The sequence below is a fragment of the Rhipicephalus sanguineus genome, chromosome 6, assembly GCF_013339695.2.
Source record: "Rhipicephalus sanguineus isolate Rsan-2018 chromosome 6, BIME_Rsan_1.4, whole genome shotgun sequence".
Taxonomy (NCBI): Eukaryota; Metazoa; Arthropoda; class Arachnida; order Ixodida; family Ixodidae; genus Rhipicephalus; species Rhipicephalus sanguineus.
Window position 1 is genome coordinate 58,427,925 of NC_051181.1, and position 19,149 is coordinate 58,447,073.

The following is a 19,149-nucleotide window of genomic DNA, read 5'->3' on the forward strand; positions in this document are numbered from 1 at the left end:
TTATTATATTGGTAACCGCCGCTAATTGTGGTGACGAAGCATCATGGCTGCGCCCACGCAGACGCGACCGCGCAGTTCGAGACGAACTCGCGCTTGCTGCTTGCCCACTGCCATGACAGCAGCATATGAAAGGTGGAATCGACCATCGCTTTGTGTCATCTCACGTTGAGGAAAAATTATCAAGTATGTTCTTGTCACTATAACTGAGATCAGCTTTACATCGATGTTTAGCCATGTCTGTTAAGCTCTATACCGAAGCATTTCAGATGGAATGTTAAAAACAGTGCAAAATAGTCTCTAATACGTTGCTGTTGAAACGCCAGCGCGAAAAAATAACGCAAACACAAGCGTAGGTTGAGAACTAATGGTCCAACCTGCACACGATGTCGACTATAAATTCGAGGTGGAAGGAACCAACTTATACTCGTGCCGCCATGTACTTTTTAGATGCGAAGCATCTTATAACGGAGTTAAAACCGGTGGTGGTGGTGGTGGTGGTGTGCGGCGTGACCACCCTTACTGCGCATGCGCATACCCTCTCCACACACACCTCTCCACTCTCCCTCACCGCTTCTACTCTCCACCTCCCCTCTCCCGTCCTCCTCTCCACTTCACCTCCCCTCTCCAATTTCTCTCTCCAATTTTTCCTCTCCACCTTCTCACTCCCCTCCCCCTCTCCCCTACACCACTCCACTCTTCCTCTGAAACGCGGGCTAGACATGCCGAAATTCTCTCCTGCGCAACGCCGCGGTGAGCTCGAGCGCAAGCGCGTCCCCTCCCCATCTCTCTCTTCTACGCTGCCCCCCTCTCGCGCGCCTGTCGACCGCGTTCCCCGCTCGCCCTGTGAGAATTAACGGCCAGGCTAGAGGGAAGACAAGACGCGCGTAGCGTTCCTCTTCGCGTTCCACGACGCGAGGTCGGTAGCATGCCCAACGAGCGCTGACGGAACGCGATCGTGCAAGTGCTCCGGTTTCGCATCGCCTCATGGTCCCCTTTAGCGGGAAATGGTGTAAGTTTTACCATCACTGCCTTTGCGGCCCATCGCTAAAGCGTTGGTTGCTGCAGCCTGCTCGATTTATTCACCCTACAGGGGAGCGGCGACGATATGGGCACGCTAACATTGCTAACAGACGTGGCGCATACATTGCGAGGGATCTTCGATCTTCCTTTTTATTAGGCATCCCCAGAGTCTCAACAGTGTTGCAACCAGCTTGCGAGATAGACTGTAGAAAATTGGCCGCGTATCTGCGTGCTTCGCTGCAAATGTCGTCTAAAGACGATAAAAGAGGCGCGGCGTGAGATATGGACGCCATCTGGCAATACGTCGGGAAACATGAGTGCTGTGTTGCGGGCTGGTAGTCCCGGCGTAGCAGCAGGCGAAGACCGGCGGTGACCAACGCGACCGGCGGGGACGCCAGCCAGCCCGAACACGCGGTTTGGCGCGAAGCGCCGAAGCAGAAGAAACGTCCGCACTCAACGAGAACTCTCCACACACTTTTATTTACATGTCGCCTGGGTAAAACAGGAATGCGAGAGCGGCGCCCCATGGCATTCGTACAGTGCAATACTGAACCGAAACCGAAACACGACAATGAGCTCGTGCAGAGGGCATGGAGGAAGGCAAGTTTCAGCGCAGTCACATTTTCAGCGCAGCTTAAGAAACTGGGCTCTCTAGAATTACGTATCTATGTATTTTCTATAAAAGGAACACACCACCTAATACTTACCTAGTGATGTTGCGCCTCAGATATGCGTAATGTTTGCTTTTTGATCAATAATGTACACAAGTATGAACCTAGTCGGCCGTTCAAGATGGCTGGCCCTTGGGCAAGTGGTTCAACTTTGGCCGGGTGGCTGAATCGAGTGACGTGCCGACAAACAGAAAGACAGACCAAAATTTCTGCGTTTAAGTTCCCCAAGAAAGACTATCGTTTTTAATAATGTTAGATGCCCATCCCGTTTCTTACGAAGGTGTCTTTTCCTCACCACAACCTCAGCTCCGGGCCCTATACTACTATCGCTGTTTCAGTTCACCATCCTATGGGTTCTGACGCTGCTCTCGCATCTGGAAAAATCGATCCATTGCAGGTCACCCAATGCTCCTTGTTTTTAATCTCATTGGCGGCTTTTGTAATTAGTTTCCTCTAAATGAGTATCACCATCGTCTGTTTCTATGTGTTATCGTAAGCCTCATATGTGCGACCAGACAAAGAGTGTGAACGAAGGGTATTTAAAGCATAACGACATCTGTTTAAAAAACCCCTGTTGTTGAAATTGTAGATGATTGGTTCAGCTACATGGTGCCATTTTGCCTTTCTTGAGCATAGTAATCTTTGCTGCATTGTGAAAAAGAACAACAACCCAGAACAGTCGAGAGTTTTAATTCAGACGGAGCTTCGCAATAAATAAATTAAGTTGATCTTTATGTTAAACCGATAGAAATGTGGGTCATCCCTACTCGAATCCCATTGGCAGGTTTTTGCCTTCCTCAAAACACATATATATGGGCGGATCAACTCTATTCAAAACGCGGCAACGGCAGTTCGGCGAGCACCAGCCGCCCGGGTTGTTTTCGCCGCACTGAAAAAAAAAAGAAAATGAGTGCAGAAATGCAGAACGAACGTTATTGTTCACCACACAAGCCAAATCAACATACGATCACAAAATACAAATCGATATTACTCAGCTCTATTTTCCTCTGTAAGATACATGATATTATTAATCACTCATAATAAATACGCACATAGCGAAGCATTTGCGCGGTCAACTTTAGTCTTATTTTTTACCAAACTCCTTGTTGAATGTGGCGGTTTTACATAAATGTGTTTTATGCCTTAGTACTCTAGTTTTAACTGACGTCATTTCCGTCACGGATAGGACTTCAGTGAAAATACACGCGAACATATCACAGAAATCAAACGAACACTTTTGCTGAGGTTCATGGTCGCACAACCGAACGTCCAAAATCTAGGTCCCTGAAGATAGGTGCCGGGCACTCCAATCTCTGTGCTGCCAACACAAGCGCCCACATAGGCACGAACGCGCCTAATGTGCTGTCTTAATGACACTGTTTTCTAAGTACACTATAGGTAAGAGTGCTACCGCCATCCATGAACCGTGAAGCGAAATATGGCATCATCACGTGATTGAGCGCCGACATTTGAGTTGTCTCTGTGCAGCCGAAGCTTCCAGTGCAACGCCACGTAATCCTTCTTTTCTGTATAGCTGCGTAAACACAACGCGTAACACTACCGATACGCTTTCTCATCGAGGTTAGTCGAGAGACTCCAATATTCATAATACACATGAGGGGAGTTCTACTCTGGCAAGAGTGTTCTCTACTCTAGATATGATACAAATGTGCGTCTGTAAGAAACATTTTCATTCATCATGTGAGTTAAAAAGGTAGAAATATCAGTTAAGTACTGTTCTGCCTCATTTCATTTTCTCTCAGCATTGCGACGTCCCCCTTTCTAAGTGTAACTGTGGAGTCTTCGGCCAAATTTAAATCCGCATGAATGACGTGCTTTGCGTCGATCCGAAGTGCGTCAATTTATGGCAGCAAAAGTGTTCCGCCCATAGCGCTCCTACACATAATTTTTCAAACAGCGCTCTGCGAAAAAATATGTGTACGTAGCAGGGCTGGGCAGTATCGCGATAGGATTTCACAGATACTTTTGTGTATCTGTATTTCTGTATCGAGATACATTTGAAAAATGTATTTGTATCTCAGTAGTGATATACATTTACAATGTATCATTTGTATCGCGATACTATGCAGGACAGGAGCATCTCGTTACATTTTTTTTGTCGGAAATGAGTTGAGGCGTGTTTGAAAGAGGGTATTTTTTGTTTGTTTCTGTGCCAAGACAAGCAAAGGCGCGCCGCCGGTCGCCGACAGAAAGGGCGGCGATGGTTTCCCCTCATGCAGAGGATTGCCTATGTGATAAAGCGCGCGACGCCACAGACGGCAGAATCGCGGAGGCAGTGTTGTCGGCCTCTGCCGACGAAAGTCGCTGTCTCTCAAGGCCAGTGCAGAACACCTAATTTTTTTCGCGTGGCAAGCCATTACTTCGAGACCCCCCGCGCGGATACCACCTTGGAACAGAGGCTTTGCAATGCTTCGCGTGCGTTCTGTTCTTAAAGCGGCGGCACTTCAAAAAGCAGTTCACATAGTCGCGGCGAAAGTGACTAGAAGATGGCTATTGTTGTCGCGCTTTCAGCCACCTCTCCAGCGTGTCGGGGTACGTTCCTAATTGATCACAAGCGTGAAACGGTCTTTTCTGGTACCAGGCCCCCCACCGCCGGAGCCGAGTTCGCATGTTGCGGCTTGCTGAAATGGGTGCTTGTAGCGTCGGTGGCCGTGACAGCTTTATCGAAGAGTGACCCTTTGGACCCAGGCGACGAGTGCTTCCTGTAATTTGTGATGGGGCGCTCTGAGCAGCTGTCTCTGTTTCCACGCCTCTTTAGAGAGGTGGCAGGAGCGACTTGGGAGGACTTGAACCCTCTCACCCCCAAACAACGTGATTTTAGGAAGCCAATGTTTGAATTGTGCAGTTTTGACGTATTCGGTTTCATTGCGTGTAGGTAATTATGGCCGGCCTATATGGGCAGCGGAATCGTCAGCCGTGACGGCTGAGGATTCCGAAGATGGGGACCGACTTCAGCTCCTGAACGGTGAGAACAACCCACATGAGGGCGAACGTGTTTCGTTATCTAGATGACCCGAGAAGAGATATCGCCACGCTGCACGGCTGCCCGGCTGTGATGCGGTATTGATTCACTATAACACGAATTTGTGCTCATCTGCAGGGGTATAGAGAGACTTTTTTTCTTTCGCAAGTCTTGTGCTGAGGCCGAACCGACACTGCCTAGAAGGCAGCCTATTTGAGATGCTCACACAGCAATCTTCTCAGCAACGAAGATCTTATGTGGAAAAGAAATTTATACTGTTTTCCAATTCACTGGTGTTCATTGGTGTTTCCGGTGATTTGCTTAAACTGTGCTGCTATTAGCATAGCTCATTTTGTTGTCACCAAGTATGTCGATTTCGGTGTCTAATGCTTGTTACTCTGGCTGTGAAATAGTGCACTTTTTATAGCAGCTAATACGTGTAATTATGTCATTATTACTCATTATGTACTTTGCAACCCCCCCCCCGTTTAATGTCCTAATGGCACTGAGGGTACTGTAATCAATAAATAAATGAACTGAAAGTATCACTGCGCTGCAACTTTACTGACATCAATATGCTGTACTTATAAATGCCTTTACAGAGTACGAGCATCTTTGAATTAAAAAAGAAGTATTCTAGTATCTGTATTGCAGTATCCGTATTCCGGAATACTTTTTTAGTCTTATTGCGAAAGTACCCCCGAAATATCCCGTTACGTTAAAGGAAAATGTATCTCAGTATCTGTATTTTAGGCGTCCAGTCCATGTAATTCGATATCTGTATTCCGGAATACTTTTCGGAGTATCTCTGCCCAGCCCTGGTACGTACCAACAAGCGCGCTTAACCACCATTTCGAAGCTCCTACACCTGCTCAAAACTCGTTGCAGCGGCTTGCCGGTGGTGGCGCCGAGCAGACGCAACGCGCTCCGGCGTTCCACTTAACAGTGACCCGCAGTAGGCGTCAGCTTGCATTCTATACGCGTTTTCACTGATGTTCTTCATGATTAGACCGCTATGAAAGCGTGGTACAAATTGGAAATCTCGTGCCTGCGGGCTATAGCACCTGCTATGCTGTTACAACAGTCTTTTAACCAACTGTGCTTCATGGCGATAATATCTTGCTTTACTGCCTCACCTCGCACCATGGTGCACTAGTCAACTGTTCATTTATGTCGGATGAGGCACTGTTTTCAATGTAATTCAGCAGTACCTTCAGTCAGGTGGAACTCGTCGGATGCTTCCGAAAGCCAAACGTCTCCAAACTATTTGTCTAACTGAAAGCCTTAACTGGACAATAGCTGATGCGTTTGCAATATGCGGGTCATGTGATCATGATATCACCGATATCATCGTGCGATCATGGATACATTTGTGAGCTTACTCTAGAGTTTCTTGCGAAACACATAGCTGGCTTCTCAGCCTCCTACCTTTTATCTGGCCCTAAGCCCACCCAGTTTTTTCAGACGTGGTCACCTGCTGAATCGGATCTGCCCGCGGAATGCGTTGGCGACGTCTCAGCCCCAGCGGCCAAACGACGCCAGACTTGCCACCTCAGTCGGTCCGCTTCGCAGATACGCCAAACGTAGTGGAGGCAGTGCCACGAAGGCGTGCATTAGGAGCCCGACGCACTTATTTTCGTGTGCTACACCACGTCGCATTCTAATTTTCGCGACATTGGTGTTGTCATCATAGGCAAGCCCAGGGTTCCCCTTCAGGGGAGGCGGAGGTTCATCGCGGTGCCCCGCCTCCCTATTAAGTCCACGTATGGGGCAGACTCTGCGCCCCACTCTGCTTAGGTGACTAGGGGGGCGCCCGCCCCCCTCCCCCCCCTCTGCGCACGCCTATGGTTGTCATACGCCGGCCGCTACAGAAGCACCTTCTGGCGACTCTTGTCGCTAGTGAAAAGTCTCATTCCATTGTTGCTGCACCCTCATCTTCAGCTCACGTCGGTCACGTTAAATGCCTGAAATGATACTTTTACAAGATTACGAATCACCCTCTCTGCCGAAGGTAATTTTCAAGTGCGTGTTTTATGGACTTATGGCACACTACTCATTGCTTAAGACAGGTGACGAAGGTATAGAGATTGTCTGATATAACTGCTTAAGTAGCCTTTAAAACATGCCGTGAATAATTCTACCCTTTTTCCATCATATTCGTTAACAAGCCACAAACAAAAAAAAAACAAAAATTGTAAAAGAAGAACGGCTCCAATTTGCAGCTAAAACAATCGAAGAGTACACTAGAGAAAGGGGACTTCAGTGCTCAGCAGACAAATCGGAACTCATTCGATTCTCCAAAAGTAAAAAACAAAGGACAGACCCGAGCCTTCGCCTTGAGGTCAAGTTAGAAGGCAATATTATTCCAGAGAAAACGACCGTTCGAATCCTAGGGATGTGGCTACAGTCCAATCAGCGATGTCTCCACACACTGAACATGATTAAACGAACAGCTCAACAAATTGTTCGTATGATAGTCCGAATAACGAACAATCGTGCTGGACTGAAAGAGCAAGACGCGCTTCGTTTGGTAAAGAGCTTAGTCATCAGCAGACTAACGTACTCGCTACCCTACCACAACATGAACAAAGAGGAGAAAGAAAAAGCCGACAAAATAATAAGGATGGCGTATAAAGCGGCTCTGCGACTACCACAAAGCACTTCAACTGCGAAGCTGTTAGCGCTTGGACTCCACAATACCTTTGATGAGTTGGCTGAAGCGCAAGTGACCACACAGATTAACCGCCTGCTACAGACGCCAACCGGCAGAGAACTTCTTCAGAGGATCGGTCTCGGTGGACAAGTACAGGCACATGGAAGAGCTAAGGAATTGTCATGCTTAGTTAGAGCCTGGTACAAGATATGTCCCCTACCGAAGAACATGGATCCAATTCTACATGCTGGAAGGCGTAAAGCAAGAGCAGCTTACATAGATAAAAAGACAAAATATTTGAATACGGCAAGATTTACAGACGCAGCACCATATCAGACTAATGCAAAAAATATGGTGGCTGTGGTCACAGACCGAAAAGGAAACATTACAAGTTGTGCCTCCATAGCCCAAGCCTCCATTACAGAAGCGGAGGAGATAGCGCTAGCACTGGCAATCAAGGAGGGCAGGGAGCGAAAAGCCCCACTGACAATAATCACGGATTCGAAGGCTGCATGTAGGAACTACGAAAGGGGTAGAATATGTACGAAGGCCTTCCAAATTCTAACCAAAGCTCCTAGAGATTTTCCAATTGAATACACCCAAACGATTATCTGGGCGCCAGGGCATGCGGGCGTCACCGGGAACCAGTTTGCGGATGAGGCGGCTCGAGGCTTCACAAATCACCGAGCTTCCTTGCACACTGCAATAGAGGACCCAACGCCCCTAGACCCTAATTTTGCTACAATTCTTCAGTATTACAGGGAGAATAGAAAACTCTATCCAGCACCGCATAAGAACCTCACAGCAATGGAATCTGCGGCGTTACGCAGACTCCAGACAAACACATACACGAACTTACACAGGCTACATGTATTCTACCCCACAGCATACAGAGATATATGTCCGTGGTGCGGGGCCCCACCAACTCTGTTTCACATTACATGGGAGTGTACACTTCACAACGAAGAACACCACAACATGAATAACACAGAGGAAAAATGGGAGGCACTGCTGTCCAGCTCGGCCTTTGATGATCAGCTTTGTCTGATCCAACGGGCAGAGAAGATGGCAAGGGCCAGCGGAGCCCTGGAATAGGGGCCCGACCATTTGCTTTGCTCCGCGTTATACGCAAATAAAGTTTCTCTCTCTCTCTCTCTCTCTGTACTTACGTAACCAGGGCAAGGTTCCGCAAAATGTACAGGGCGGGGCCCTGGTTTCGACATCGCAAGCCTAAAAAAGGTGGAAAAGGCAACTAAATTGAGTGAAAATTATTAACAATAGTGTAATACATGCCACCTTGAAGCAAAATGCTGTACAAACAGGTTTCGTCAGTAAGCGCTCTACCTAAAGGTTGCAAAGGAAGAAACACGCAATTGAATACAGAGACAAACCTATTCTCTCCAATTTCGAGCATGTGGCATACATTTTTTTTTCAGACTGCAATGTGGCGCGATAAACACTAGTGATTCTTAATGTGTAAGGTAGCATCTTACTTGTTGCCGTCCGAAAGTGTAGGCAGCAAGTATTCGAAGGCGACTTAAGATGGTGGCAACTTATGCCGGGGCTCTCGATAGCCGTGCCACCTAGCGGGGCTATGACAACGTTTCCAAGGCCTTTGAACTGACAAGTACCCGCTTACACAAACAAGGCTCCAGTAAAATATTTTGTAAGAGAATTTTCTGCGAATCTCAATGCGGGACATAACATAGCAAAGCCGACTCAACAATAGGAAAACGCACTTACGAAAGAAAAGTTTTCTGAAATCGGCTCTAGCTCAGTGTAACGTACTCATAGCTCACTCTAACGTACTCATATTATGTTCTATAGGGTCTGACGGCGCATTTTTGGACGCTCTCATGTCATTCAGAATCGGCCAGGCGTGTGTCTATGTCTGTACTGACTCGCAATAAAATGATGCGGTTTTTTTTTTTTGCTGAGAGAGCATTGTGTATATTACAGCATAAAACAATCACCTTGGATATTTGTTTTTGTTATAATTCTGCCTTTTCGAAAAACGCGCTCAAAATTTGTCACATTTTTTAGCGAGTGTGTTCTGCTTTGCTGTTTAGCACGGCGTAGTGTAACTTATCACTACAATGTTGCGACGTACCCTCCCCGTAGGTGCGCTTGACTGGGGTACTACACAGTAAGCAAACATCAACCGAGATGGGAGTTTCATCAGCTTCTCAGCGCGTCAAAATCCCATAGCCGAATGATTTACTCCATTATAGCGGAGTGAGCACGCCATGTGGCCTCATTCTGCTCCCGTTGCTAATTGACGGAGCATATAAACGGCACAATCTTACTATACTTCCCAAGGGGTCTCTAGTTACGTGATTACAAACTGCCCATGGGAGATCCGGAAACCACTTTTGGCACCGATGCGCGTGCGTCTCTCTGCGTGCCTGCAGTCGTTTAGCGCTTCCGTGCGAAGCTCCAGTTCACCGAGCTGCTGAAGCGCATGGTAAATTAGAGTTTTGTGGGTACCTGTAGAGTTATTTGCAATGCTGAACCGCGCTAGACGCAGGCAAGTTCAACTCGTGCCAGCGTCCGACCGTGAGCACATCGAGCTGGCTCTCCCGTTTTTATTCTACCATAGCGAGCTGTGATGCGCCCAATATATTGCTACCTGAGTACAGGTGTTCCTTTCCGAGAGGAAATAATTTTTTTGTCACGAGGGGACTACGTCTGACTAATATAAGCAATCAAGAGGTGTTCCTGAAGGATTGGTTCCTTCCCCGCTTTTATTTATTATTTTATTATCATTCATCCCAGTTTCGACATAATAGGAAGCGATAAGGATGCTGGACAACAACACCCAGCAAATCATTAGACTGATTCCAAGAATCCACAAGAACTACGGCATGAAAGAACACAACTCATTGGAGTTCATGCAAGCCTTCGCCGTCAGCCGCAGTGTATGTGATCCCGTACGTTACGTTGCAAGTGGAGAAAAAAACAGAAGATAGAATGCATCATCAAAAAGGCATATAAGAAAGTCCTTAGATTACCGATCACCACGTCTAACGAAAAGTTCGAAGCGTTAGGAATGCACGACACGTTAGACTAACATATTGAGACTCTTATCATAGCGCAATATGAACGACTCGCGTAAAGGAACAGGGGTAGACACATTCTGCACAAACTTGCAATAATGTTCGCTGCCCAAAGCGGCAATAAATACCATATCCCAAAAGAAACCAGAGAGCGCATTATAATACCCTTGTTATCCAGAAACATGCACCCCGAACATCACCGGAAGCCGAGGAATGCAAGAGCGAGGGCACTACACAAGACATTTTAACACGGCGCGGACGTGGTCTATCTTGATTCAGCCGAATATGCAGACGGCCGACACATGGAAATAGTCGCTTCAAATCCAGTGGGCCACTTGCTTGGCAGCAGCATCATTAAAGCAGAAAATTCGAAAATATTTGAGGAAGCGGCCATAGCGCTGACGTTTGTGTCCACAACGGCCAGCGTCATAATCAGCGACTCTAAAACCCCGATTCATAACGTCGCTAACGAAAGAGCCTCGAAAGAGGCATTAAAGGGGTGGTGCCACCAAACTTGTGGCTCGCGCATTCTTTGCTGTAAGCGTTTCCTATAGCTCCAGGAAGCATGATGCACACACCAAGATTCATGTATTCTCGCTAAATAACTTAATATCACCTTTTGATTTGGACAACTTTCGGTTTCCGTTTCTGGGCACCGAGGTTGGGCAGTGACGTAGAAGTGTAGGAGGCGTGGTCACGTGACCACACAAGGCTGTTACGCACATAGCCAGGAAGCGATCGAAACTCGGGGAGTGATGTAGCAACCGATGCTTTGCCGGTACTACAGTGAACTAGAATGTATTCTAGTTCATTACAGCCGGTACGTACGTTGCGGAAGTGGCGGAGGTCCGAAGGTCACTCACGGTACTACAGCAGATTTGAAGTGACGTCACTGCAACTTTCGTTGCCCATCCTACAGATCTACGTCACGTTTGGCGCGCTAGCGATGGGTTTCGATCGGGAGAATGGGCATTTATGTACACTTTGGAAGTGAATGAAAAAATATATTCTAAAACCCCCGCCACGGTGGTCTAGTGGTTACGGCGCTCGACTGCTGACCCGAAGGTCGCGGGATCGGCGGCTGCATTTTCGATGGAGGCGAAAATGTTTGAGGCCCATGTACTTAGATTAAGGTGCACGTTAAAGAACCCCAGGGGGTCGAAATTTCCGGAGCCCTCCACTACGGCGTCTCTCATAATCATATCGCGGTTTTGGGACGTTAAACCCCAGATATTATTATTATTAAAATATATTCTAAACGTTTGCTGTGTGCGACCCTTCGTGTGGAATGTCCTTGCATACGGAGGAAACCCACAACAGCCTTGTTATAGCCTCGAAATTTGAATGCACCACCCCTTTAAGCATCTTGACTACTCTACTAACTTTCGCGGAGAGCGCAACGTTTATGCTATATATGCACGCCCTCCCAGTCCTCCCTCCCGGGCAATAGAACCATACACACCCTAGCTCGAGTTAGCGAGCCGAACAGGGGCAGAAATGACACGGGGCCCGCATTGTCAGATACAACGAAATCACCAAGCACTACTGATTAGGGAGAAAGCATCACCCGTCACCACACTCAAAATGTTTGCGGACGGTACACCACGTGCACACGATTTATGGCTGCATTTCAAGCATACGGTCCATAAGTGTATAATGCCATATATTCCTCTTAAACCTAGGGAAGTGAGCAACCATAATCCATGGATTACCCGCGAGATTTTTCAACTAAAACGTCGCGTCAAAAGCTTGTCAATCGCCCGTAAAAAGCAGAACTTGCAGCATCTTCGAGAAGAATTGCGCGAAAAGATCAGGTCATTAAAATATCAGTTTTTAACTATCCGAATACACAACTTCCTTATAAGCGATCCACAAAAGTTCTGGAGGTATCTAACAGATCAGAAAGACCCTGTGAGCAAACTTTGCCTGAACGACTCTGATGTTACGACTACAAGTATAATAGCGCAAGCTTTTAGTCACCAATTTTCCAGCGTATTTCTACGGAGAACAGGTGCGGCTGCCGAATTCAGTTGCAAATGTCTAGATATACCTTACCTTGTTTTAAGCGAACAGGGCATTTTTTTCAGCACTTCTTAGCCTCGACACAAAGAAGTCATCTGGACCGGATGATATTCCAAACTGCTTTCTCTACAGATACCCTGAATGGTGCGCGAAATATGTTTTCATTATCTTCAGTGCAAGTCTCGATAAAAGTGAAGTTCCGAAAGATTGGAAAACGACACGGCTGATACCAATCCACAAGTCTGGTGATAAGCATTCTGTGATAAACTATAGGTTGATTTCTCTTTTATGTACTACCAGCAAGGTTATTGAACACTTTATTTTTGGGCACGTGAGCTCGTTTTTGGATAAGGAGAACTTTTTTGCGAGTAGCCAGCCTGGTTTTCGGCGGGGCCTCTCGATGGTGACGCAACTACTTCATATTACGAAAGAATTTATCGCAACGCTGGACAAAAGTGGTCAAACAGTTGTAATCTTTCTCGACTTCCAAAAAGCCTTCGACTGTGTGTCCCATTCTAGCTTAATGACAAAACTTAGGAGCCTTTCAAACAACCATCAACTAGTAAAGTGGCTTGCCTTTTATCTCTCTCACCGCCATCAATACGTCCAAATAGCAAAATAGAAGTCTAAAACAGCACCAGTGCTTTCTGGGGGGGGGGGGTTACTCAAGGTTCGGTCCTTGGGCCACTTCTTTTTCCTATTTCTCTGAATGATTCGGCCATCGACTCTCTCGTCCAGAGCCGTTTTTTCGCAGACGACTGCATTGTCTATCACGATATTGAGACAATCGAGGATCAAGCCGTACTAAACAACTATTTAATGGCTATAACTAATTGGTTTCGTACGTGAGACATGACCTTGAACTCTGCAAAATGCGCTCAGATGTTATTAACACCTCAAAAAACACCACTTCTCTATGCATACAATGTGAACAATACCTAATCACACGTGTTGATCAGTTTAAGTACTTGGGGTTAACTATTGACTGTATATTAAGCTGGAACACGCATATTAAAAATATTCTCTCTTCAGCCTCAACACGGCTATGGTTGCTCAGGCACCACTTAAAACACTGCAACAGCAGTACAAAATTTGTTGCATATACATCCCTCATACGACCATTACTTGTGTACGCAGATGTAGTTTGGGATCCATACGCTAAAACAGCGATTAATCGCATAGAACGTATACAGAGAAAAGAGCTTCGTTTTGTTTAAAATATGTATAGTAGGCACGCGTCAGTATCAGGTCTTTATATGCAGTCTGTGTTTTCACACTTGAATCTCGGCAGAAATTGCACCGTCTGATGACGTTCAACATCATTAACAGTTAGAGTAAGCTAGACTTCTAGGCATACCTGTAATTTAACAGTTCACAACCTACCCGGACGAAACACAAGGCCATCATGGTACCTCAATGCAGGACAAATGCGTACAAGGGTTCGTTTTTTCCGAGGACCATAGTAGAGTGGAACAGGCTGCCAAACAAGTTGGTGAACATGTCAACGCCTGATTCTTTTTTATTGGCAACTGTTTGCTACTTGTGATTACTGGGTGTGCTTTGATACTTGAAAGCGATTTGCTTGTAATTGATTGTTAATTGTATTGTTCTTGTAATACGACAGGTGTGCTTTGCTTTTTGACAACAGTAACTAAGGATTGATTATTCATTGCATTACTGTTGTTTGTGTTTATGTATTTCAGTGTTATTTTGTCGTTGTACACGACATTAACTTGAAACAAGGGTAACCTTCTGCAATGTAACCACTCCTGCCTTGGCAACCAAAAGATCGCTTACCAACAATCGAGAAGGGCTGCGAAGGGTGTCATGACCCACGTAACGGCTGCAAGTCTCACAGTACTGCGCACCGAAGAGACAGCAAATCGTTCTTTTTGTTCACAGGCCGACAGTATCCGTCGGGTATGTAGGTGACTGCTTCTGCACCATGAAGTAGGCGCTGAACAGTTTTGTTTCAAATCTCAACTCCACCTTTGATGCTGCAGAGTTTATGGTGGAACAAGGATAAGACGAGACGCTTGCGGTCTTGGATGCTTCAACAGAGTCCCACGAAATGGACATTATTTGCGACTCCAAGCCAGCACTTAAACTGATCAGCAATTACATGAAGCAAGAAACCACATACAGTCATCTGGTATGCGACATAATGTATATGTTAACTGGGGCGTCTCAATACAGGCACTGTGGCATAGCTGGGAACGAGCAAGCTGACGCAGAATCAAAAATGGCGCACACTAACGGCGAAGTCATGGTATTTCAATTTTCCCGATATGACATCAACGGCTTGCTGTCTGAGTCTATGAAAAGATCTATGACACGCTTATGGAATGACCCTAATTATCACCAAGAGCGTCTTTACAGACTTGACTCTGGTCGTGCTTTTCGGCTTCCATTCCGGTTAAGAAGGGACCAAAAAACATTGCTACATAGATTGCGGCTGGGTGTTGCATATAAACGAAGATACCTTTAGAAGATTGGGCAGGAGCGAAACCCTAACTGCAATGTGTTACACTTCTGAGACTATTCGGCACATTCTGTGCGTGTGCCCTCAATACGCGACCAAAAGGCAATCACTTAAGTGCGTCGTAGGTCATCTGGACTCCCGATCTTTTTCGGAGGAGAAGTTTTTGGGCGCTTGGGAACATGCAGACAAGGCCCAACGAAGTTTAAAGTGCGTCTTGAGATTTCTCAGCGATACAGCTTTAGATGGTCATCTTTGGAGCACGTGCGCTCTAAAGACTTTCGCGCGTGTCCTGTCCCCGTGCAAGACAGTGTGCACAGTGAGTCATTGTGCCATACCATAGTCACCATCTTCATACCTCCCTCTTTTTCCCCTTTCCCCTTACCCCCGTGAGGAGTATCAGGCTAGAAACTCGCTTTCCAGGCCGACCTCCCCTCCTTCTTGTCAATAAACATCTTCTGCTTCAGTGGAAAGGCAAGGGGTGCGCAATACCTCACTCGTGTAGAAAACTCCATGGTCACCGGTAGAATTTTACTATCCAGTTTAGTTGACTGTAGTTTGGAATGTTGCGAACTGTATGCACGGGGTATTCCGGATGCAACGGCAAGGGGAAACCGAGATGTTGAGGGAGGGGGAATTTCGCTTTCATGGCCAAGCAGTCCACTCATCACAAAGGGACCGAGCAGGTCGCAAGCCACACGGCTATTTAAGACTCCGCAGTTTCTTGTGTTGCATTACTTCACCGCGCTTACATGTGAAAAAATTGTCGCTTTGCATCACGAGGACAACACCCAATGGAGATACTGTGTGGAATTGGCGTCATATTTTAGTTCGTTTATACCATGTGTACGCTACAGAACACTCCACACGTTGTCTGCTTAAGTGGGGTTATTTATAAGTTGAGCAAAACAATAAGCGTAGCTGTGGGTCATAAATCTTTCTTCCATCTGTTCAAAATTTCTCATGTGTGGCAGCAATGACACTCACCTTTAGCGAAGCTATACGACAGCCTCAAGGCAGTTCTTCGAGTGCATCTAGACGTTATTTTCTTTCTTGCTATAACCCAATATAGACGCGTGAGGGCATAACAGTGCCATAGAAAACGCAATTGTGAAATTTTACAATAACTCACCTGATTGATGCGTTGTGAAGTTCCATGATAAGTTTTGAAAGTGATCTACTGTCGTGCTGCAAAAATGAAGGACCGTTGTGAGAAATGGCACTGCCCTGTATAGCAAAATTTTTATTACGCACTTCAAGGCCACGGCGTTTTGTTCCGCTGTAGGGGCATTCCAGAACGATCGATACAATTTTGCGTGGCTACGCACATGCTGCAGAGATGTTACGATCGGGGTTTGCCGTGTGCCATAGACAGAAAATGATCATCATCGCGAACAGGTACACGCTCTCTTCATCATCACCTTCCTCTTCTGCTTCACTCCTCGAACACGTGCTCCAATTTTGTCTGGCGTGGTGTGCATAACTCTGATCGGCGAGAGAACGAGTACAGCTAGATAGAGCAAGAAAGAGATAAAGAGAAAAGGAGAGAGAAAGAAGGGGATACGAAGAAAGAAATTCTTGGCGAAAAATGTTTCTTGGCGTGGCGAGATTCGAACCCACGTACCCACGATTCGAAGGCGAGCGTCGTACCTACTCGGCTATTCAGGCACGCTAGCAGATCGTAGCATAGCCTTGTATAGTACAGTATACCAAGGGGATGGGAAAGGGGATTCAGGGTGAGGAGGAGAGATGCGAGGAGGAGGATGAAGGAACGGAGGGGGCAATGAGCAAAGCATTGCACATAAAGACTGAGAAAGAAATGGAAGAAAGATGAAAAGAAATGGAAGAGAAACAGAGAGCGAGAAAACGAAAGAAATAGATTGAGAGAGAAACAAAGAAACAGAAATAAACAGAGACAAAACATGGCGAACCTTGCACTGAGTCGCGCAAGGCTTGAAAGAGAGAAGCTGGACTATTCTGAAGTAGGTCTGCTTGCAGGTTGTTGCTAGGCTTTAGCTAGCTAATGCTAGGCAGTTTCTATTTTGCTTCTAGGTTGCTGCTAGCCTTTAGCTGGGATTTGTTAGGTTGTTTCTAGGTTGCTCCTAGGTGCTGCTAGGCTTTAGCTAGGTGATGCTGGGTTGTTTCTATGTTGCTTCTACGTTGTTGCTCGGCTTTTGTTTGGTATGCTAACTTGTTTGTAGGCTTTAGCTAGATGTTTAAACTTGGCAAAAAATAGCGCAAAATCGAGACAGAACACAAGACGAAGGCATGACAACAGCGCTGACTTTGTTTAACTGTTAAGGTATATCAAATATGTATATATCAAAAAGGTATATAAACTAAGGCATATAAAATAGGTATATCAAATATCAAATGTGGTATGTATATATATATATATATATATATATATATATATATATATATATATATATATATATATATATATATATATATATATATATATATATGCGCACATGTCAAAATAACATCAGTTGTAAATCAGCGCTGTTGTCGTGCCTTCTTTGTCTTGTGTCCTGTCTCAATTTTGCGCTGTGTTTTACGAAGTTTAACCATGAACCAACTAGCCCAAGCCTCGACCATAGTAAGCTACATGATGCTAGGTTGTTTCTATGTTGATTCCAGGCTTTAGCTAGGTGTTGCTAGGTTGCTGCTAGCCTCTACCTAGGTGATGTCAGATGGTTTCTAGGATTTAGCTAGGTGATGCTTGGTTGTTTCAAGGATACTTCTAGATTTTTTCCAGGCTGTAGCTATGTGATGCTTGGTTGCTTCTATGTAGATGCTAGGCTCTTATCTATGTTGTTCTCTAGGTTCGCTTTATGTCGTCGCTAGGCCTCAGGTAGCTGTTGTTAGGTTGTTTTTAGGTTATTCGCTGTTTTTTTAAACTTAACAATTGTGCAGCTTCGCTGTTGAAAGTCTTGCGCAAATTTGTGCAAGCTTCGTCATTTTTGCTCTTTCTCTTTCCTTCTATCACTTTCTCTCTCTCTCTTTATTTTGTCCCTCTCTCTTTATTTCTAACACTTTCTTTCTCTCTCAGGATATTCAGGTGACCCACTTCACGGGGCAGAATTTTTCTTTACGCTCTCACCTGCTGCCTAATTCTTATGGCGCATACGCAAAACTTAAGAATATCTGAAGTACAACTTAACGACATCTTAAGCAGTGTTGCTGTTAAGAGAATGAAGAGAGTGCGTGCCGGTTCATGATGATGATAGTTTATGTACACATTTTAGCCATCAATGCTTTTACGGCTGGCTCAACCAGCTTAGCTGTTAAGAAAAAAAAAGAGAGAAGGCACAGCTATATATTGCTGAAGGTGAGGAGGTCGGAAAGGGAGAGGATCGAGGGTAAAGCAAAGCCCAGCTATCTAGGGCTTTACGCAGGCAAAGCCGTGCCTAGCATAGACATGTAGAGCCGCGCCATATTATAGTATACTTTGCAGAAGTGTAGATAGCTGGGCCAGTTGGTATGGATCCATGGAAGTAACCAGCGCTTGCTCTTGTCATTCCTCCCAGTGTGCGTTGTTTTGCCTTTCGCGGTGCTTATTTTCACATATATATTATAGCAAGGGGATGGGAGAGGGAAGCGAGGGTGAGGAGAAGAGAAAGGGGAGCATAACACATAGCACAGCCGTGCACGGTATAATATGGTGGTGGAAATGGAAGTGAAGGTAAGGAGGAAGGAAACAAGGACGGGGAGTGTAAAGAATAACATAGCCGTGCGTAGTATAGTATATCAAGAGGTTGAAACAGGGAAGTGATGATGACGAGGCAATATGTGAGCGGGAGGGGAAGGAAATGAAGGAAGTGTCATATCAGTGTATAGTACATCAGGGGGTGCGAAAATGAAGTGAAGATCAGGAAGAATAATGTGAGGAGGAGGAAATTCAGGATGGGAGAGGGTGCCACTGCATCACGAGTGGAGTTTTCTTTTGCCGCCATGGACTCCGAGCAGACTGCTCCTTTGGAACTCCAGCGCGCTTGCCCGTGAACGTCAGCGTCGCCGAAGGGCGCGTGAATCACTGCTCCGCACTTCTTACAGTTGTCACGTTGTGTCGAACTGAATACATTTTTTGATATGAGGAATACTTCGTTTTCTTCCACATCTTTGATGCACAAAAATTGAGCGTACCTTATTATTTTTCAAATATGGGTGCTTTCAAATTAATGGTTGGAATGTGTCTTGATGCATGCACGACCAACAAAATTGGGTGGTTCTCCAACTCCGGTTTGCCCAGATGGCCGAAG

The 19,149-nt window shown here is 45.9% G+C and overlaps 1 protein-coding gene across 9 annotated transcripts in view; it reads right to left on the bottom strand.

Moving 5' to 3' along the window:
• Positions 1-2,365: 2,365 nt before the first annotated feature.
• Positions 2,366-19,149, bottom strand: part of LOC119397282 (uncharacterized) — a 60,805-nt gene continuing 44,021 nt past the window's right edge. For 5 of the 9 annotated variants that reach the window (XR_007416510.1, XM_049416773.1, XM_049416775.1 and 2 more), the window contains 3 exons: positions 16,017-16,072; positions 8,497-8,557; positions 2,366-2,580 (listed from right to left, as the gene is read on the bottom strand). Coding sequence is in view for 5 of the 9 variants with exons in the window: in XM_049416775.1 (XP_049272732.1) it covers positions 2,455-2,580; positions 8,497-8,557; positions 16,017-16,072 (243 nt within the window). In the remaining 4 variants the exon portion in view is untranslated. Of the gene's footprint in view, positions 2,581-8,496; positions 8,558-16,016; positions 16,073-16,138; positions 16,370-19,149 lie in introns of all 9 variants that reach the window. The other 4 variants (XR_007416513.1, XR_007416512.1, XR_007416514.1 and 1 more) reach the window with 2 other exon arrangements.